This window comes from Callithrix jacchus, chromosome 7, assembly GCF_049354715.1.
Source record: "Callithrix jacchus isolate 240 chromosome 7, calJac240_pri, whole genome shotgun sequence".
Lineage (NCBI taxonomy): Eukaryota > Metazoa > Chordata > Mammalia > Primates > Cebidae > Callithrix > Callithrix jacchus.
The window spans coordinates 68,830,854-68,851,891 of NC_133508.1; the positions used below are offsets into that span (position 1 = coordinate 68,830,854).

At 50.3% G+C, this 21,038-nt stretch overlaps 2 protein-coding genes across 6 annotated transcripts; one reads left to right on the forward strand and one right to left on the reverse strand.

The window, feature by feature from the left end:
- Positions 1 to 20: 20 nt before the first annotated feature.
- EIF3I (eukaryotic translation initiation factor 3 subunit I) lies at positions 21 to 12,404 on the forward strand. Its single transcript, XM_035308576.3, has 11 exons — positions 21 to 73; positions 167 to 259; positions 1,976 to 2,063; positions 2,335 to 2,400; positions 6,476 to 6,625; positions 6,708 to 6,835; positions 9,022 to 9,132; positions 9,249 to 9,338; positions 9,644 to 9,717; positions 11,703 to 11,795; positions 11,923 to 12,404. Exons 1-11 carry the CDS (start codon positions 71 to 73, stop codon positions 12,002 to 12,004), a joined length of 978 nt encoding a protein of 325 aa, XP_035164467.1. The 5' UTR covers positions 21 to 70; the 3' UTR covers positions 12,005 to 12,404.
- On the reverse strand, positions 12,285 to 21,030 carry LOC103794340 (uncharacterized). Of its 5 annotated transcripts, XM_078331084.1 has the most exons (8): positions 20,674 to 21,030; positions 19,851 to 20,124; positions 19,091 to 19,274; positions 18,533 to 18,659; positions 17,524 to 17,679; positions 15,669 to 16,520; positions 12,834 to 13,127; positions 12,285 to 12,761 (listed from the first exon to the last, which is right to left on the reverse strand). In XM_078331084.1, the coding sequence occupies exons 1-3, from the start codon at positions 20,842 to 20,844 to the stop codon at positions 19,195 to 19,197; spliced, it is 525 nt and encodes a 174-aa protein (XP_078187210.1). In that variant the 5' UTR covers positions 20,845 to 21,030; the 3' UTR covers positions 12,285 to 12,761; positions 12,834 to 13,127; positions 15,669 to 16,520; positions 17,524 to 17,679; positions 18,533 to 18,659; positions 19,091 to 19,194. The 5 variants fall into 5 exon arrangements, with proteins under 5 accessions (XP_078187210.1, XP_078187209.1, XP_078187211.1 ...); XM_078331083.1 differs by lacking the exon at positions 18,533 to 18,659; XM_078331085.1 differs by lacking the exons at positions 17,524 to 17,679; positions 18,533 to 18,659.
- Between the last annotated feature and the right edge of the window lie 8 nt (positions 21,031 to 21,038).

Sequence of the window (21,038 nt, forward strand, 5' to 3'; positions counted from 1 at the left end):
CACAATCCGGAAGTGGTTCCAAAGCCTTTTCCGGTACTACTCACGTTGCGGCCTTCGTGTCATCGCCGGGATGGTGAGTTCCAGAGTTGGGGATACTGCAGTGGGGGTCCTGGTCTGAGGCCGGTACCCAATTCTGGGCACTGACGTTACCGTCTTGTCCCCACAGAAGCCGATCCTGCTGCAGGGCCATGAGCGGTCCATTACGCAGATTAAGTATAACCGCGAAGGAGACCTTCTCTTTACTGTGGCCAAGGACCCTGTGAGCGTCGGCTGAAAGGAGGGCTCGGGAGGGGGCCCGGAAGGGGCGAGTTCCTTATGCCAGGACCTTCCTTAGGAAGATGGGTGGACATGCCAGTTTTGCCGATTGGGGGAATCAAAGAAACGGCCCATTTTGAGATGTAGGGAGAAGACATCCCGGGGGTAGGTTGGGAGAGTACCGGACAAAGTGGGGGAGCACTCGTTTGGCCGAGTGCAGTGGCTCACGCCTGTAATCCCAACACTTTGTGAGGCTGAGGGGAGGATCGCTTGAGCCCAGGAGTTAGAGACCAGCCTGAGCAACATAGTGGGACCCATATCTACACACACAAAAATTAGCCTGATGTGGTGGCTCGAGCATCTGGGCTCAGCTACTTCGAAGTCTGAAACGAGTGGATCACTTGAACCTGGTGAGCTGAGATCGTGCCACTGCACCCCAAGAAAAGCCAGGGACCACTGTGGAAAGGGGATGAGGATGAGGGTCAAGCTTGCCCAGAGAACGGGATGCGACCTTTCAGGGGATGATCTAACCTTTTAACCAGGATAGGTGCAGGATGTGTTATTCAGACACAGGGGATTTAACTGAGGGTGTCTCTACTCTCATTTTCAGTCAATCCCATTCTGCTACTCAATGCAAAACAGTCCCTTGTGATACTGCCTTTTGAGGCACCTCCATATGGAGGAAGTTAACTAGTGGTTAAAAGTGGGGACTCTGAAGTCAGACAGACCTGATGTGAATCCTGCCTCCAACATCTACTACTACTAGCAGTGTGATTTTGAGTATGTTACTTAACCTTTCTAAACTGCAGTTTCCCTTTTTTTTTTTTTTTGAGACAGAGTTTCGCTCTTTTTACCCAGGCTGGAGTGCAATGGCGCGATCTCGGCTCACCGCAACCTCCGCCTCCTGGGTTCAAGCAATTCTCCTGAGTAGCTGGGACTACAGGCGTGCGCCACCATGCCCAGCTAATTTTTTGTATTTTTAGTAGAGACGGGGTTTCACCATGTTGACCAGGATGGTTTCGATCTCTTGACCTCGTGATCCACCCGCCTCGGCCTCCCAAAGCGCTGGGATTACAGGTGTGAGCCACTGCGCCCAGCCTGCAGTTTCCCTTTTTATAAAACTGGATACTTACAGGATTGTCTTTAGCATTAAATGAGATAATGAAAGGAGCTTGGCAGAGCACCTATACATTTCAGTGCCTAATGAATGTTAGTCACTTACATTTTAAATTCCTTAGACATTATTTTATTGGAGCCTCACAGCTACCTATTGAAGAAAAAATTATTGTCCTGGCCATTTTCAAGATGAGAAAACTGAAGTTCAGAGTAGAGAAGCACTGTTTTTGAGATCATACAGTGAAACAGTGGCAGAGCAGGCACTGGAACCCAGTCTTCCCTACTACCAACTGCTCCCACTTAAAGATACTGTTTTTCTAGACTGGAGCTCAACTTGGCCTTTTACTCTTTGGAGCCATTGGGAGTTCCAGGAGAGCTGTGGCTATGAGGATGCTTTTGCAAAGCGCCTGACTTCTCTGGTGCTTATCTTCAGGAAGGGAGGAGAATCCAGGAGTTGGTCTTTTTACCAGCTTCCTGCTATTTCCCAAGAAATGAGGAGAAGAGGGCAGAATCAGCCTGGTTTTGGCTGCTGAGGGTTCTTGGGGCAAAATAGGAAGCCATTGCTTTACTGGGACATGTATCATCCTGTGTTTGACTTTTCCAGATCGTCAATGTATGGTACTCTGTGAATGGTGAGAGGTTGGGCACCTACATGGGCCATACTGGAGCTGTGTGGTGTGTGGACGCTGACTGTATCCTTCTTTTGGGTCTGAATCCGTGCTGCCAGGGTCTGCCAGCAATGGAGAGGCTGAGTTGGAAGTTGGGAGTTGGGGGTGCTGTTGAGGGCCTACAGAATGATATCTCCTACTCCCTGGACTCTTCACTGGTTGAGGAAACATTCAGGACAAGTTCCAGTTCTGGATAAGGAGGTAAGGGGGGAAGAAGGGCTCTTTCGGGCTGAACAGGGAGATGAGAGGACAAGGGCTCAGGTGAACTTTGTCACGCTTCTTAACAACTCTTCAGGGGACACCAAGCATGTCCTCACTGGCTCAGCTGACAACAGCTGTCGTCTCTGGGACTGCGAAACAGGTAATCTGGGTTCATTCACTTTTTTAGCAAATATTGAGGACCTACAGTGTAAACAGGTCCTAGGAAAACAGATGAAATCTATAGATAGTTTTCAGTCTAGGGAATAAGAGACAAGATAATAAGAAAGATGAGAAAAGAAGCCTTACGGTAAGATATACGCCATGATGGAGGAAGCATAGATTACTATGGGAGGCCAGAGCCAGGCAACTGACTCCCTGGAGTGGGGATGGGAGCAGCCTGGGAAGTTTCCTAAGGTAAATCATATGAGCTGGGCTTAAAGGATGAGAAAAGATGTCATCACAGCTGGGCTTGGTAGCTCACACCTGTAATCCCAGCACTTTGGGAGGTGGAGGCGGGCAGATCACCTAAGGTCGGGAGTTCGAGACCAGCCTGACCAACATGGAGAAACCCCGTCTCTAGTAAAAATACAAAATTAAAAAAAAATGAGCCAGGTTCGGTGGCTCACGCCTATAATCCCAGCACTTTGGGAGGCTGAGGTGGGCGGATCACCAGGTCAGGAGTTCAAGACCAGCCTGGCCAACATGGTGAAACCCTGTCTCTACTAATAGAAAAATTAGCTGGGTGTGATGGGGCGCACCTGTAATCCCAGCTACTCAGGAGGCTGAGGCAGGAGAATCACTCAAACCCGGAAGGTGGAGGTTGCAGTGAGATGAGATCGTGCTACTTACACTGCACTCCAGCCTGGGCGACAGAGCAAGACTCCATCTTAAAAAAAAAAAAATTTTTTTTTAGGCTGACTCTGGGCATGCTGCCTATGAGTTAGCCCTGCTCTGCAAGAAGCTTTAAAAAAAAAAAATTCTGGCCAGGCATGGTGGCTCACCCCTGTAATCCAAGCGCTTTGGAAACCAAGGCAGGCAGATCACCTGAGGTTGGGAGTTCAAGACCAGCCTGACCAACATGGTGAAACCCCATCTTTTTCTTTTTTTTTGAGACGGAGTTTTGCTCTCGTTACCCAGGCTGGAGTGCAGTGGAGTGATCTTGGCTCACCGCAACCTCCGCCTCCTGGGTTCAGGCAATTCTCCTGCCTCAGCCTCCCGAGTAGCTGGGACTACAGGCGTGCTCCACCATGCCCAGCTAATTTTTGTATTTTTAGTAGAGACGGGGTTTTACCATGTTGACCAGGATGGTCTTGATCTCTTGACCTCGTGATCCACCCGCCTCAGCCTCCCAAAGTGCTGGGATTATAGGCGTGAGCCACCGTGCCCAGCCGAAACCCCATCTTAAAAAAAAAGAAAAAAAAAATTCTGGAATAGCTGGACCAGACCATGTTCACTTCTCTTTAAAAACAATGAAAATATAAAAATAAGCTGGCACGGTGCCTCATGTCTGTAATCTTAGCACTTTGGTAGGCCGAGGTGGGCAGATCACCTGAACTCAGGAGTTCAAGACCAGCCTAACCAACATGGTAAAACCCCATCTCTACTAAAAAATAAATAAATAAAAATAAAAATAAAACTTAGCTGGGTGTGGTGGTGCATGCCTGTAATCGAAGCTACTCGAGAGGCTGAGGCAGGAGAATCATTTGAACCCGGGAGGTGGAGATTGCAGTGAGCTGGGATCGCACCATTGCACTCTAGCCAGGGCAACAAGAGCGAGACTCTCTCAAAAAAAAAGAAAAAATAGTAAAGATGTCATCACTTTGGCACATGCAGGAGTGAAAGTGTGGAGAGTGTCTGTACAAGTCATCTAATCTAGCTGGAATTCCTGCTTCTTGGTGGAGTGGGGGTAGGGGGGTGATATACATAGTCATGGAAAAGATGAGGCTGGAGAGTCAGGCTAAGGCCAGAACAGGTCTTGAATGCCAAATTCAGGAGTTTGGCTTTGTTCTGTAGAATGTGGCAGGCTGTGGAGGTCCCTGAGCAGGCAAGAGTGTAGGTCTGTTTAGTTTTAGCAAGGTCAGAGAGCAGTGGGAGGTACAGGAAGAGCCAAGACTGAAGACGGGAGCCTGTTAAGGTAGGTTTTTTTGTTTTTTTTTTTTTTTTGAGACGGAGTTTTGTTCTTATTGCCCAGACTGGAGTGCAATGGCGTGATCTTGCTCACTGCGACCTCCACCTCCTGGGATCAAGTGATTTTCCTGCCTCAGCCTCCCAAGTAGCTGGGATTACAGGCATGCACCACCACACCCAGCTAATTTTGTATTTTTATTTATTTATTTATTTTGTTTCTTTTTTTCTGTTATTTCTATCCAGATTCTTTTCAGAACTAATTTTGTATTTTTAGTAAGAGACATGGTTTCTCCATGTTGGTCAGGCTGGTCTTGAACTCCTGACCTCAAGTGATCCGCCCACCTCAGCCTCACAAAGTGGGGGATTACAGGCTTGAGCCACTGTGCCTGGCCTTTTTTTTTTTTTGAGACAGAGTTTTGCTCTGTCACCCAGGCTGGGGAACAATGGTGCTATCTCGACTCATTGCAACCTCTGCCTGTTGGGTTCAAGTGATACTCCTGCCTTAGCTTTCTGAATAGATGGGATTAAAGGCACATGGTGCCACGCCCAGCTAATTCTAATTTTTTTTGTTTCTTTTTTTTGAGACAGAATCTCTCACTCTGTCACCCACGATGGAGTGCAATGGCACAATCTTGGCTTACTGCAACCTCGGGCTCCTGAGTTCAAGCGATTCTCCTGCCTTAGCCTCCCGATAGCTGGGATTACAGACTTGTGACACCATACCTGGCTAATTTTTGTATTTTTAGTAGAGATGGGGTTTCACCATATTAGCCAGGCTGGTCTTGAACTCCCCACCTCAGGCGGTCCACCCATCTTGGCCTCCCAAAGTGTTGGGATTATAGGCATGAGCCACTGTACCTGGCCACTGACTAATTTTTTTTTGAGATGGAGTCGCACTCTGTTGCCCAGGCTGGAGTGCAGTGGCGTGATCTTGGCTCACTGCAACTTCTGCCTCTTGGGTTCAAGCAGTTCTTCTGCCTCAGCCTCCTGAATAGCTGGGATTACAGGCACCTACCACTGCGCCCGGCTAATTTTTTGTATTTTTAGTAGAGTTGGGGTTTCATGTTGGCCAACTCCTGACCTCGTGATCTGCCCATGTCAGTCTCCCAAAGTGCTGGGATTACAGACATGAGCCACTGCACCTAGCCTAAGCTATTGTTTAGTAAATATTCACTGAGTGTCCCATTCTGTGCCAGGTCTATGTTGGGTACTGGGGACATGCAGGGAGATCAGATCAGGACTTTCTGTGGAGGAATGCGGTCTGTTGGGGATACAGATATGTTGCAGTCTACATATGACCAGTGCCACATTAGCAGGATGTCTGAAGAGAGACTCTGGGTAAGAAGTTAAAATACTTGGTCAGGCATGGTGGCTCATACCTGTAATCCCAACACTTTGGGAGGCCGAGGCAGGTGGATCACCTGAGGTCAGGAGTTCGAGACCAGCCTGGCCAACATGGCGAAACCCTGTCTCTACTAAAAATACAGAAATGAGCTGAGCATGGTGGCAGGCACTTGTAATCCCAGCTACTTGGCTAAAGCAGGAGAATCGCTTGAAAGGTTGCAGTGAGCTGAGATCACACCATTGCACCCCAGCCTCAGCGATAAGAGTGAAATTCTGTTTCAAAAAAAAAAAAAAAAAAGAAAGAAAGGCTGGGCGCAGTGGCTCAAGCCTATAATCCCAGCACTTTAGGAGGCCGAGGCAGGTGGATCACGAGGTCAATCGATTGAGACCACCCTGGCCAACATGGTAAAACCCCGTCTCTACTGAAAACACAAAAATTAGCCAGGCCTGGTGGTGTGCACCTGTAGTCCCAGCTACTCGGGAGGCTGAGGCAGGAGAATCGCTTGAATCCAGGAGGTGGAAGTTGCAGTGAGCCAAGATCACGCCAGTACACTCCAGTCTGGGTGACAGAGGCAGACTTCGTCTCAAAAAAAAAAAAAAAAAAAGTTAAAATACTTGAGCCGAAGTGTAGCAGTGCAAAAGAGAACAGTGGTGGATTGGGTCACTGAAGCAAGAGAGACAGTCAGATGTGATGATAGCATTCTTCAGAATGTCCTCCCTGCAACTACAATGGATGGTGTAGCCCAGACTCTGCCTGTCTCCAGGAAAGCAGCTGGCCCTCCTCAAGACCAATTCGGCTGTCCGGACCTGCGGTTTTGACTTTGGCGGCAACATCATCATGTTCTCCACGGACAAGCAGATGGGCTACCAGTGCTTTGTGAGCTTCTTTGACCTTCGGGATCCGAGCCAGATTGGTGAGGGCTGGGACTAGGGCTGGGGTTGAAGTGAAGGGTTCAGCTCTAGAGCCCAGGGCCTAACAGCTACTGCCTCACACAGACAACAATGAGCCCTACATGAAGATCCCTTGCAATGACTCTAAAATCACCAGTGCCGTTTGGGGACCCCTGGGAGAGTGCATCATCGCTGGCCATGAGAGTGGAGAGCTCAACCAGTACAGTGCCAAGGTAAGGGGCCACAGGGGGCCTGTGCCTACCAGAATGGTTCTTTTATATATATATATATATATATTTTTTTTTAATATTAAGATGGGGCTGACCTCAGGTGATCCACCCACCTCGGCCTCCCAGAGTGCTAGGATTACAGGCATGAGCCACCGCGCCCAGCCCCAGAATGGTTCTTTATAAGAGGCAGGATAGCACAGTAGTTCAGGGCGAGGGTGGGGCTGGGTGCTGTGGCTCACACCTGTAATCCCAGTGCCTTTGGAGTCCAAGGCAGGAGGATCTCTTGAGTCCAGGAGTTGGGGCTGCAGTGAGCTATGATCACACCACTGCACTCCAGCCTGGGTGTCAGTGAGACCCTGTCTCTAAAAAGAAAAAGCTTAATAAAAAATTTTAGGCCAGGTGCAGTGGCTCACGCCTATAATCCCAGCACTTTGGGAGGCTGAGGTGGGTGGATCACGAGGTCAAGAGATCGAGACCATCCTGGTCAACAAGGTGGAACCCATCTCTACTAAAAATACAAAAATTAGCTGAGCATGGTGGTGCGCGCCTGTAGTCCCAGCTACTCGGGAGGCTGAGGCAGGAGAATTGCTTGAACCCAGAAGGTGGAGGTTGTGGTGAGCTGAGATCGTGCCACTGCACTCCAGCCTGGGTAACAATAGCGAAACTCCGTCTCAAAAAAATAAATAAATAAAAATAAAAACTTTAAAAAATTTAAAAATAAAAAATTTAAAAAAGAGCAAGGGTGAGAATCAAAAATAGATTTCACCATTTTCTAGCTGTGTGGTCTTGGGCAAGTTACATAACTTCTCTGACCCTGCTTATCTGTAAAATGGTTCAAGGATCAAATGATACCACATGTTTGAAAAATTTGTCACAAAGTACTCAGGACATGATAATAAGGATCACAGGCCAGACATGGTGACTTGGACCTGTAATCCTAATACTTTGGGAGGCCGGGGCAGGAGGATCGCTTGAGCCCAGGAGATGGAGATCAGCCTGGGCAACATAGGAAGATCCTGTTTCTACAAAAAAAATTAAAAATTAGCTGGGCCTGGTGGAGCACACCTCTGGTCCCAGGTACTCAATTGAGGCTGAAAGATTGCTTGAGTCTGGGAGATTGAGGCTGCAGTGAGCCATGATTGTGCCACTGTACTTCAGCCTGGGTGATAGAGTAAGAACCTGTCTCAAGAAAATAAATAAGGGGCCAGGCACAGTGGCTCACCCCTGTAATCGCATCACTTTGGGAGGCTGAAGCAGGCAGATCATGAGGTCAGGAGTTCAAGATCAGCCTGGCCAACATGGTGAAACCCCATCTCTACTAAAAATACAAAAAAAATAGCTAGGCGTGGTGGCAGGTGCCTGTAATCCCAACTACTTGGGAGGCTGAGACAGGAGAATTCATTGAACCTGTGAGGCAGAGGGTGCAGTGAGCCAAGATAGCACTACTGCACTCCAGCCTGGGCAACTGAGTAAGACTCCATCTCAAAAATAAATAAATTAAATTAATAAGGATCACAATGAGCATTTTCCTGTGACGACTGAGTATAATGCCCTGTGCTGGGCTCCTAGAACAAAGAAGTAAATCAGACACAGTCCCTGCCGCCCCAGGGAGAGACAGACTTGCAAACAGCTAGCACCTGAGTCAGATTGTGATTTGTGCCATCATTGAAGTCTCAACCAAGTGTTGAAGGTGCACTGTCACAGGGAGGTGGCATGTACATTAAACCTTGGAGAATAAATGGACCTTCAAGCAGGAAGGAAGGGACATCCCACAGCCAAGGGGAACAGCAAAAGGAAAGGCACAGAGTTAAGGAAGTATGGAGTCTTCAGGAACCCTTGGGATGTGGTGTTGGGGATGGAGGACAGGGAATAGATTTTACACAGCCTTAAGTGTGAGGAGGTAAAGAGTTGATTTTCCTCCAGGCAGTAGGGAATCTTTAGAGGTTACTAAAGGTCAGATTTCCTTCCAACAGCTTTTGCAGTTATGGTTTGGAAAATGGACCTGAACTAGCCAATAGGCATAGGAGGTACAGTACTGGACAGTCACTGGATGTTTAGGGGTGACTGATTAGATAGAGGGGTGAGGAAAACATAAAGTCCATGCTGTTCTAATTTGAATGATTAGGTTTCTGGGGAACTGAGATTAGTAGGGATCGGGACCAGTCAGTCTCACTCTTCTCCTTCCCCAGTCTGGAGAGGTATTGGTGAATGTTAAGGAGCACTCACGGCAGATCAACGACATCCAGTTATCCAGGGACATGACCATGTTTGTGACTGCATCCAAGGACAACACAGCCAAGGTGAGCCTAGGCAGGGGTCTGTCAGGCTGCTCTCTCCCTCCTGCTACACACCTCACCCTGCCTGACTTCCCTCAGGAAGGTTCTTTACAGATTTCCCCCCTGCCTTCTCTCTCCAGCTTTTTGACTCCACAACTCTTGAACATCAGAAGACTTTCCGGACAGAACGTCCTGTCAACTCAGCTGCCCTCTCCCCCAACTATGACCATGTAAGAGAACCCCACCAGCCTTCCTGCTAAAGCCTCAGAAAGCTTCCAAGATCTAGCTGTTTGTCTAGAAGTTAGGCTACAAGCATTTTGGGGGAAATGATGTCAGGCAGAGAGGAGTGACAAAGCTGGAAGGATTGAGTAGCCCCAGGGAAGCAGCAGAAGGTGGTGGAGGTGTCTGATCATCCCCTACCTTTGGTATCCTCCCATTGAGCTGTGTGAGATGTTAAAAATGTATATGGCAGGAGAAAAACAGAAAATGGACTTGGTGCCCATTGGGCCCATCTGGAGTTTCTTCTTCCCTTCAGGTGGTCCTGGGCGGTGGTCAGGAAGCCATGGATGTAACCACAACCTCCACCAGGATTGGCAAGTTTGAGGCCAGGTAAAGAGGAAGAGAGCTCTTCCAAATTGAAATCTCATGAAGTGTACCTTTTTTTTTTTTTTTTTTGAGACAGAGTTACACTGTCACCCAGACCGGAGTACAGTGGTGTGATCTCTGCTCACTGCAACCTCCGCCTCCTGGGTTCAAGCAATTCTCCTGCCTCAACCTCCCGACTAGCTGGGATTACATTCGCCCACCACCACGCCCGGCTAATTTTTGTGTTTTTAGTAGAGCTAGGGTTTTGCCACATTGACCAGGCTGGTCTTGAACTCCTGGCCTCAAGTAATCCGCCTACCTTGGCCTCCCAAAGTGCTGGGATTACAGGTGTAAGCCACTGTCCCTGGCCTTCACTGTATTTCTCTATGCCCATGCCCACATTTCCTCTACTGTATAATGGAACAATGATAATATATTTACCATAAAATTATGCAGATTAGATTATTCTGTTAATATTTATTAAGCTCTTTAAGCACTGCCCAGCACGTAGTAGGCACTCTATAAGTATTAGCTGTATATTCAGGCAGACATTTGGGTCCAGTCTTCCCCTTATAATACAAAAGTTAAAAAACAGACAGGGTCTCTGGCCAGGTGCAGTGGCTCACGCCTATAATCCCAGCATTTTGGGAGGCCTAGGCAGGTGGATCACCTGAGGTCAGGAGTTTGAGACCAGCCTGGGCAACATAGTAAAACCCCATCTCTACTAAAAATACAAAAAAATTAGCCAGACGTGGTGTCCCATGCCTGTAATCTGAGCTACTTGGGAGGTTGAGGCTGGAGAATCAAAACAAAAAAAAGGATAGGATCTCACTGTGTTGCCCAGGCTGGCCTGGAACTCCTGGGCTCAAACGATCTTCTGGCCTCAGTCTCCCAAAGAGCTGGAACTACAGGTGTGAACCATAGCACTCAGCTCCCAACTGCATCTTATTTTTGTTCACATTCACTTCTCATTATCTCAGTTTTTCGCTTTATTATTATTAGTTTTTGAGACGGGGTCTCACTCTGTTGCCCAGGCTGGAGTGCAATGGCACCATCTCTGCTCACTGCAACCTCCTGGGCTCAAGCAATAGCGATCCTACAACCTCAGCCTCTGAGTAGCTGGGATTCCAGGTGCATGCCACTGCTCCTGGCTGCTTTTTGTATTTTTTGTAGAGTTGTTCATCAGGCTGGTCTCAAACTCCTGGCCTCAAGTGATCTGCCTGCCTCAGCCTCCCAAAATGCTGGGATTACAGGAATGAGCCACCATGCCTCCACTTTGCTTTATTTTTTTGTGATATAATTTGCATTTGAGGCCAGGTGTAGCGGCTCATGCCTGTAATCCCAGCACTTTGGGATGCCAAGGAAGGCAGATTGCTTGAGGCTAGGAGTTCAAGACCAGCCTGGCAAACATGGTGAAACCATCTCTACTAAAAATACAAAACTAGGGCCGGGCGCGGTGGATCACGCCTGTAATCCCAGCACTTTGGGAGGCCGAGGCGGGTGGATCACGAGGTCAGGAGATCGAGACCACCCTGGTTAACATGGTGAAACCCCGTCTCTATTAATAATACAAAAAATTAGCTGGGCATGGTGGTGTATGCTGTAATCCCAGCTACTCAGGTGGCTGAGGCAGGAGAATTGCCTGAACCCAGGAGGCAGAGGTTGCGGTGAGCCGAGATCGTGCCATTGCACTCCAGCCTGGGTAACAAGAGCGAAACTCCGTCTCAAAAACAAAAACAAAAATAAGCTGGGTGTGTTGGCACATGGCTATAATCCCAGCTACTCAGGAGACTAAAGCAGGAAAATCGCTTGAACCTGGGAGGTGGAGGTTGTAGTGAGCCAAGACTGTGCCACTGTACTCCAGCTACTCCAGCCTGGGTGACAGAGTGAGACTCCATCTCATAATAAATAAATAAATAAATAATAATAGTTTACATTTGGGGAGCACTACCTCCAAAGTGCTTTAGAAGGAGATGGAAAGTGAATTAATTGTGTCCCTTTTCCTCCAGGTTCTTCCATTTGGCCTTTGAAGAAGAATTTGGAAGAGTCAAGGGTCACTTTGGACCTATCAACAGTGTTGCCTTCCATCCTGATGGCAAGAGGTAGGGCCTCAGTGAAGCAGCTGAGCTAAGCCTGGGTTGGGGTCTCTGCCTCCTTCTCATGCCCTGCCCTGCAGGCCTGCCTCTCCCAGAGCAGTCACCTGACTGGTCCCTGGCTATCTTTTTCCAGCTACAGCAGCGGTGGTGAAGATGGTTATGTCCGTATCCACTACTTCGACCCACAATATTTCGAATTTGAGTTTGAGGCTTAAGAAGCTGGATCTCTGGCTGGGCGTGGTAGCTCACGCCTGTAATCCCAGCACTTTGGGAGGCCGAGGTGGGCGGATCACGTGAGGTCAGAATTTGAGACCAGCCTGACCAATATGGAGAAACCCTATCTTTACTAAAAATACAAAATTAGCCAGGTGTGGTGGCAGATGCCTGTAATCCCAGCTGCTTGGGAGGCTGAGGCAGGAGAATTGCTTGAACCTGGGAGGTGGAAGTTGCTGGTGAGCTGAGGTCATGAGCCATTGTACTCCTAAGCAACAAGAGTGAAACTCCATCTCAAAAAAAAAAAAACCTGGATCTTCATCCAGGCCAGGGAAGCTTCTCCTAGAAGGTTTTGAACTCTAAGAAAGAAATTAGTTTGGTAATAAATGGGTTGTGGTCAGATATTTTGTGGGGTCTGTTTCATCATTTTCCCTTTTCACTGACACCCAGCAAGCTGATGCCTGTGGTGGAGACTGTGATTTAGACCTCACTCTGGACACTTCAGACATAAGACTGTCAGTACTTTGGGCTAACCTGGGTTACAGGCACCCTCATCCAAGGTGTAAAGATCCTAAGGGGCCTGCAGAGGTTTCAGGAACATCTCAGCTGCTGTCCAAGGAGCCAGTGCTTAGGGTGGGGACTTGGCTGAAGCAGGTGGCTGAGAGGCTTCTGTCTTCTCCCTTCCTGTCACTATTTGTCACACTAGCTCCCAAGCGGCTTCTGCAGGCTCAGGTGAGCAGGTCCAGCATAGAAACAGGGCTGAGGAGGAGGAATACAGGTCAGGATGCTGAGCAGAGGGGCAATCCCCAGGGGAGGAGGTGTGGGGCTCACCTTGCCACAGCTGTAGGCTCTGGGGCTCCACAGATGGCCAAGGCATTGAGGACACAGAGTGGGTTCCAGAGTCTTTGTTGCTTTTTTGACCCCAGACCACAGGGAGTACATCTGAGTCCTCACTTCATACAGGTATCTGCAGAAATGGAGGGAGTGAGTTTCCAGCCCCAGGTCTGCCCTCTGGGATTCTGGGTGGGTGGCCCTGGTTAGTAGGGTGACAGCCACTCTGGAGCAGTGATAACTTTTCTCCTTTTTCTTGCAAATATTATTTCCAGTCAGATCTTGTACTGGGCACTAGAATAAAAGAGAAACAAGACAAAGTCCTACTTAAGAGTTCTATTTAAAGGGAGAAACCAATTTAGTTTTGCCTCAGTGTCAGAGAAGGCTAATTAAGAATGTGATATTTGGCCAGGTGCGGTGGCTCACGCCTGTAATCCCAGTACTTTGGGAGGCTGAGGTGGGTGGATCACCTGAGGTCAGGGGTTCAAGATCAGCCTGACCAACATGGAGAAACCCCGTCTTTACTAAAAATACAAAATTAGCCTGGTGTGGTGGCATATGCCTATAATCCCAGCTACTTGGGAGGCTGAGGCAGGAAAATCACTTGAACCTGGGAGGTGAAGGTTGCAGTGAGCCAAGATCACGCCATTGCACTCCAGCCTGGACAGCAAGAGTGAAACTCCATCTCAAAAAAAGGAACTTGATATTTGAGCTTCGTCTCAGCAGACCTAGTATACCCACTGTGCAAAGCAACAGCCAACACTTGGGGGAGAACAGCATGAGCGAAAGCAAGAAGGCGGAAAGGGCCCACTGAGAATATTGATAGATCTGAACCCAGGAGCTTTTGAAAGAAAACTGGTAACAAGGAAGATGCAGAGAGCAGTGAGGCAGCTGCCAGAGAGTCCAGATGGAAAGAGACCAGTGTGGATGAAGACATGGGGAGAGACTTCTGGCAAGGGAGGACCAAACTCAGACATTTTTAGGAGAAAGACTAAAGATGAAGGATGGGGGAGAGGGAGGTTAAACAGATGATCCAGGACTAGTGGGGTTAGTGAAATAGGATGGGATATGGAGGAAGACTGAGCAACAGAAATAACGAAGTCTGATCTTCACCCTAGAGAGGCGTGAACCCTTCCTCCCCGCCCGCATCTCTTAGTGTCGTAAGACAAAGCTGACATCTGGGGCTGATTAGGAGCATATGCAGCGAGCCAACCAAATAATAAAAATACCACTTCTGGCTGGACGCGGTGGCTCAAGCCTGTAATCCCAGCACTTTGGGAGGCCGAGGCGGGTGGATCACGAGGTCAAGAGATCGAGACCATCCTGGTCAACAAGGTGAAACGCTGTCTCTACTAAAAATACAAAAAATTAGCTGGGCATGGAGGCCTGTAGTCCCAGCTACTCAGGAGGCTGAGGCAGGAGAATTGCCTGAACCCAGGAGGTGGAGGTTGCGGTAAGCTGAGATCCAGCCATTGCACTCCAGCCTGGGTAACAAGAGCGAAACTCCGTCTCAAAAAAAGAAAAAAAAATACCACTTCTTTTTTTCTTTTTTGATGGAGTCCCGCTCTGTTGCCTGGGTTCAAGCAATTCTTGTGCCTCAGCCTCCCGAGTAGCTGGGATCACAGGTGTGCACCATCACACCTGGCTAACTTTTTGTATTTTTAGTAGAGATGGGGCTTCACCATTTTGGCCAGACTGGTCTTGAACTCCTGACCTTAGGTGATCTGCCTACCTCAGCCTCCCAAAGTGCTGGGATTACAGGTGTGAGCCACCACAACCTGGGCAGGTTATGGCTACTCTTATCCCCTTCATGCTACCAACGAGACAGACTGACAGGTTTGCTATGAACACCCAGCAGGAGAGAGTGGTGAAATAGGAATTTAGCCCAAATGATTCCACTCTGCTTTCAACCTCTGTTCTATTACTTTGAAAGAATCAACCTTGGCCGGGCATGGTGGCTCACACCTGTAATCCAAGCACTTTGGAGGCCAAGGTAGGCGGATCACCTGAGGTCGGGAGTTCAAGACCAGCCTGACCAACATGGTGAAACCCCGTCTTTAATAAAAAAAAATAAAATAAAAATTTTTTAAAATTAAAATCAACCTTGCAAAGTGATAGAGAGCCCCAGAAATTATTTTTGCAGTAACTTTCTCCTTTAATCCTTGTTTTCAAGACAGGGGTCACTTGTAATTGGCTATGGACAGAGTAGCCCCATGAGGCAGAGGTTGCGGTGAGCCAAGATGGCACCATTGTACTCCAGCCTGGGCAACAAGAGTGAGACTCCATCTCAAAAAAAAAAAAAAAAAAATCTAAAGGATTGGCCTTGGCCCTATCTATCTCTGGGTTTGCAGAAGTTAGGAGGAAGTATGAGATTTGGAGGTAGGAGCAGGGATGACACTTGGTTTTCCTAAAAGACAAAGTCAATTGGAAGGGAAAGATGGCTCCTAAGGAACTAAGGTACTGATGCCGCAGATATCCAACCCTTTCCTGTGCCTGCCCCGACCCACCTCAACACCCCCTCAGCTCACCTCTCCTTTTCGCTGATGCAGAGGAAGGTGTCAAAAGGGGAAGCATAGGTGCACTCATACAGCGCCAACAGTAGCCCTTCCCCAGACTCCAGTCATAGTGGGAACTGGCAGCCCAGTTGCCACACGCAGTCCGGGAAGAGGAGAAAGGCGGATGCCTCATGCTTGGGGCAGGCATGGGAGAAGGCCGAATGGGCACAGCGCAGCTGGAAGGGGTGACTGGCCTGGGGACTGGGGAAGAGCAATGGGCACGAGGAAGCAAGGTTTCTGGATGGAGGGTGAGGCCGGAGTTGGGTGGTCACTTACTTACCTGGATCCACTCCTGCTCCACTAGCCCCTGGTCCTGCTCAAGCAGTCCAGGATGAGTTGGGCCAGTGAAGTCACAAGCAGGGTGCTGTCTGTGCCTTCAGCCCCATGTACCAGAATGCAGGCCCCTTCCCTGTGGGCCCAGGGCTCATCAGCAGTGGCCTAGTCCTTCCCTCCCAGGGTCACCAGGACAGGAATAAAATGGACCCAGTTCTAGGCTATATTTGCTTACTGAATGAATTTTGTGTCCAGGGGTTGAGAGCCCTGCCCATCCCACCCTTGTCTCTGTGTTAAGGGGGCTCCATGCCTGGGGCTGCCAGGCAGGTGATGCTAGTGCTTCCTTTATATGTGACAGCCAACAGCAGCTGTCCAGCTGACTCAGCCAGTGGTCCATACGCTGCTCCAAATCCCCACAAGCCTCCACCAGGTGCATGAAGCTGTCCTGCAGGGGCTGCCCTCTGGGCAGTGGGAGTCTGGTCATCTTCCCCAGCCCAAGCCCTTGGCAAGTAAGTACAGCCTGGGAGCAAGTGCTCGAGACCAATGAGGGAGACACAGAACCCTGTAAAGAGCCCATCTGGCCAGGCACAGTGGCTCATACCTGTAATCCTAGCACTTTGGGAGGCCAAGGCAGGTGGATCACTTGAGGCTAGGAATTTGAGACCAGCCTGGCCAGCAATGGTGATACCCTATCTCTACTAAAAATACAAAAATTAGCCGGGCACAGTGGCAGGCACCTGTAATCTCAGCTACTTGGGAGGCTGAGGCAGGAGAATTACTTGAGCCTGGGAGGTGGAGGTTGCAGTGAGCTGAGATTGCACCACTGTATTCCCACCTGGGTGACAGAGAGAGACTCCATCTAAAAAAAAAAGAAAAAAGCCCATCTGATAAAAGGGACACAGAGCCCCTTGGGGAGCCCAGTCTCACAGCACACACAACCTACGGAGGAGCTCCTAATCTTTGAGACAGGCTCTCATTCTGTGGATGAAATGGTTTCTTAGCTTTGAGGATTCCTCAATCTGATGGGAGAGACTCAAGACATTTTGAGAAAGCACCCAGGGAGGGCTTGTTGCATAGCCCTCTGGGGAAACACAAAATGCCCTGGAAAACCACCAATTTGATGGGAGTATCACAGTGCCCTTGAAATACCCGAGTGATGGGAGAAACAGAGTGCTCCCGAGGGACCCCCAGTCTAATGAGAGAAACACAGTCCTCTTGGAATTCTGCGTATGCTCCTACCTCCCAGAAACTGCTCTGCTCAAGGTCACCAGTGACCTCCCACCAGAAAATCTAACAGAGATTTTTCAGCGCTGTTTAAAAGCCTTTAGTGGAGCCAGGTACTATGGCTCACAGCTGTAATCCCAGCACTTTGGGAGGCTGAGGTGGGCGGACCACCTGAGGTTGGGAGTTCGAGACCAGCCTGACCAACGTGGGGAAACCCCATTTCTACTAAAAATACAAAAATTAGCCAGGCACAGTGGCACATGCCTGTAATCCCAGCTACTAGGGAGGCCAAGGCAGAAGAATCGCTTGAACACACCCCTCATGGGCTGCGGGTCAGAGTGGATACAGCGCTGGGCTCTCACCCCCGCCCCATCTCCAGACAGCCCTAGGGCATAGCTTTCTATGTCCCCAGGACTTGCACAGTGCCCACCACCCAGCAGGGGATCAGTGAAGTATTTGGAAGAAGGAAGGAAGAAAAGGAGGGAGGGAGGAAGGGAGGAAGGGAGGGAGATTGCAGTGAGCCGAGATGGCGCCATTGCATTCCAGCCTGGGTAACAAGAGTGAGACTCTATCTCAAAAAAAAAAAAAAAACCTTCAATGGCTCCCTGCCACCTTGAGGATAAAGTTTAAGCTCATACCATGGCCTTCCAGACGTCTTTTCTTCCCCGTGATCCCCATAGCCTCATTTGTCCTCCCACTTCATACTCGACAATCCCACCATACTGAAGGACATTAGTCGCCTCCATCCATGGTTTCATTTTCCGAGGTTTCAGTTACCCATGGTCAACTGTGGCCTGAAAATATTACATGGAAAATTCCAGAAATAAACAATTCATAAATTTTAAATTGTAAGCCCTTCTGAATGTCGTGATGAAATCTTGAGTTAACCTGCTCTGTCCCGCTGGGTGGGAATCCTCCCTCTGTCCAGCATATCCATGCTGCACACACTCGCTGTCTGTTAGTCACTTAGTAGCTGTCTTGGTTATCAGAGCGACCATGGCGGTACTGTAGTGGGCTTGCGTTCAAGGTCAATAGGAGCCTATGGCTGCATTACAAGGCCAATGTCGCTCACCACATCTCATCATGTGGGCATTTAAGCATCTCACCTTATCACAAGAAGGATGAGTAAAGTAAGATATCTTGAGAAAGAGACCACACTTATACAACTATTTTTTTTAAAAACAAGGTCTCATTCAGCCAGCCTGAGTGTAGTGGTGTGATCACAGCTCACTGCAGCCTCTACCTCCCAGGGCTCAGGTGATCTCCCACCTCAGCCTCTTGACTAGCTGGGCCTACAGGTGCACACCACTGTGCCCAGCTAATTTTGAGACTAGAGTCTTGCTCTCACCCAGGCTGGAGTGCAGTGGCATTATCACAGATCACTGCAACCTCTACCTCCTGGGTCCAAGCCATCCACCTAGGTCTCTTGAGTAGCTGGGACTACAGGTGTGCACCACCATGCACAGCTAATTTTTGTATTTTTTACAGAGACTGTTTCCCCCAAACAGGACAAATGACCAGACTGTCTCTGCACCTGGACACCTGCAGTTCCCTCCGCATGCAGGGTCTGTCTGCCTTCTTCTGGCTCACTCCCACACTTTTCAGTCTCAGCTAAAACATCCTATTCTCAGGGAAACCTCTGATTACCTGAAGTGGCCTTAGTAAGAGAAGGGCACCTCCTGTATGTTGCTGCTCATCTCAGGGGATCCCGACTGACCGCCACTGGTCTCGGTCATGTCTGGGCTGGCCACCACGGCAGCCCCTGGGCTCAGTGCTGGGTAAATGAATGAATACAGAGTTGTGTATTTTGGGTAGAGAAGCAGTCTACTCTCCTCAAAGCACAAAACTCCCTCAGGACTTCTTGGCATTGCCATCACCTGGAGACAGAGGGACCAGATTATGTCTGTGCAGGTGCAGAACTCAGGGAGGGGTGCATGTGTGTAGGCAGAGGCTGTTCCAGGAAGACATTTCAGTTTAATGTAAAGAGGTGCTTTTTCTTCCCAGGCAAAGTTGGGGTGCCTAGAGAGTAAGGAGCTCTCTTGGTGGTGGTGTACAAGTAGGGAGGCCCACATCGAGGGATGACACCAGGAAAGGCTTGAGTCTTCAAGGTTCCTGGCGGACCCCCTCACCCCAACACACACTCACATATGTACATTCATAGAGCCCTGCAGGAGAGGACCTGGGAGAGGGTGGGAGGCCCCCTACCTCTCCAGGGGGCCGGTGCAACCTTGGCCTAAGTGCCTCCACCAGTCACGCGGGTCTGTTTTGAGGCCTGGGCTGAGCACGTGTCCACGATGAAGCCCCGAGAACTAGGGCAAGCCCCCACTAGCACAGCTCGCAGCAGCTCCTGGTCCTCCTCGCTGGGCCTCTTCTGGGTACCGGTCAGGGGCTGGTTGGAGCGTAGAAGAACCGTGGATAGGATTAAGCTCTGGAAGTGGCCCCCCTTGCCTGAGGGGGTCCCCTAGGCCTGGTCTGCACACCGACAGGCTGGAGCCCAGCCACCAGGCCGGAACTAAAGAGGCTTCAGACCAGTCTGGGGGTGTTGTGGCTAGAGTGGATTGGGACCCTATGAATAGAACGTGGGCAGGTCCTGACTTAACAAAGAAGGCACTAAGCTTCGCACAGGGCCCAGAACCGCCAGGGGCGGGGCCCAAGAAAGGTGATACCCCCTCCCTCCGAAAAGGCGGGAGAGGGGCGGGGCCAGAATGGGCCAGGAGTCGGGGCCGTGGCCAAGCAGCGAATTGGCCTGGCCAAAAAGAAAGGGTCCAGAAAAGACTCAGCTGCCCAGGGGCGGAGTGTGGGGAAGTCACACTCAAGGTTCCGCTGGGAGCGTGGTGGTAGCTGAGCACCGGGAAGCGGCCTCCCTGACGGAAGCGGGCGCTGTGCGCCAGGTCATCATCGTCCACCAAGCGTGGGACAATCACGGCACGGGGTAACTGGGGCAGAAGCTGAAGTCCTCGTTCACCTCGCTCAGCCGTCACGCGTTGGTCTGCGGCGCAGGGAGGAGAGAGGCCAGGTCTAGGGCACCCAGGGAGTGCCCTGTCCCTGCGCCTCTTCCCGCGCCTCTTCCGGGCCCAGCTTCCACCTCCGCGGGCCTCCACGACCGCGCCCACCTCAAGAGCTACTCGCTTGTAGTAGCGTTCGGGCGAAAGAAAGTGCCAGGAGTCGTCCAGTCTCAGGCAGTTGGGATGGTAGAAGAACGAGCAGGAGGTGATGGCCAATTCCAGGGAAGACAGCGCCTGGAGAAGGAAGTCAGGGGCTCTGGGGATGGTCGGAATCGTCTCGCCCGCGCCCTTTCCAGCCCCTCAGCCCCTGTAGCTTCAGCTTCGGCCTCTCCACGTACCCCGGACCACCCTGCAGCCCCCTGCCATTTAGCTGTGGCTGCGGAGCCTCTTTGAACAATAGCACCGTTTATTTATTTATTTTTTTTGAGACGGAGTTTCGCTCTTGTTACCCAGGCTGGAGTGCAATGGCCCGATCTCGGCTCACCGCAACCTCCTCCGCCTCCTGGGTTCAGGCAATTCTCCTGCCTCAGCCTCCTGAGTAGCTAGGATTACAGGCACACGCCACCATGCCCAGCTAATTTTTCGTATTTTTAGTAGAGACGGGGTTTCACCACGTTGACCAGGATAGTCTCGATCTCCTGACCTCGTGATCCACCCGCCTCAGCCTCCCAAAGTGCTGGGATTACAGGCGTGAGCCAACTCGCCCGGCCCAGTAGCGCCTTTTTATTCCCCTCCACGCGAGACAGGGATAGTTTCAAGGGCTCGGGCGCGCCCTTGGCACACCTCGATGGAGCGGGCGATGTCCAGCGTCGCTTCCCAGTCCTCTATTTCCAGCTGCAGCACCCGCAGGTCCTTACAGCGCAGGGTGATGGTGCCAGAGTCACCTGCAACCCTGGAAGGGACGGGCCAAGGCTTAGTGTCCCTCGCTAAGGGGAGGATGGTGCCCTCCTTCATAACGCCGGGTGATGGCCCTGATGCGTAAGGCCCAATCCCGGAAACGGGTAGCCCCTCTCTTGGGACAACGAAAGTTGCTGGCCCTCTCTGGGACTCGTTGTCCCCTCCCAGGAGAGAGGCAAGAGTTTCTCGAATTGGGCGTTACGCCGGAAGGCGCCAGTTCCGACTGCGCTGGCAGTTTCCCCTACCTCGCC

Excerpts from the sequence above, each read along its gene's own strand:
- EIF3I (XM_035308576.3), top strand. Across the intron at positions 2,401-6,475 it reads TCTCTGGGACTGCGAAACAG|GAAAGCAGCTGGCCCTCCTC; the intron begins GTAATCTGGGTT and ends GCCTGTCTCCAG. Across the intron at positions 11,796-11,922 it reads TTCCATCCTGATGGCAAGAG|CTACAGCAGCGGTGGTGAAG; the intron begins GTAGGGCCTCAG and ends ATCTTTTTCCAG.
- LOC103794340 (XM_078331086.1), bottom strand. The coding sequence starts at position 20,844 with ATGAAGGAGGGCACCATCCTCCCCTTAGCGAGGGACACTAAGCCTTGG. Across the intron at positions 20,125-20,673 it reads ACATCGCCCGCTCCATCGAG|GCGCTGTCTTCCCTGGAATT; the intron begins GTGTGCCAAGGG and ends TTCCTTCTCCAG. Across the intron at positions 19,275-19,850 it reads ACGCGTGACGGCTGAGCGAG|CCCCTGACCGGTACCCAGAA; the intron begins GTGAACGAGGAC and ends CGCTCCAACCAG.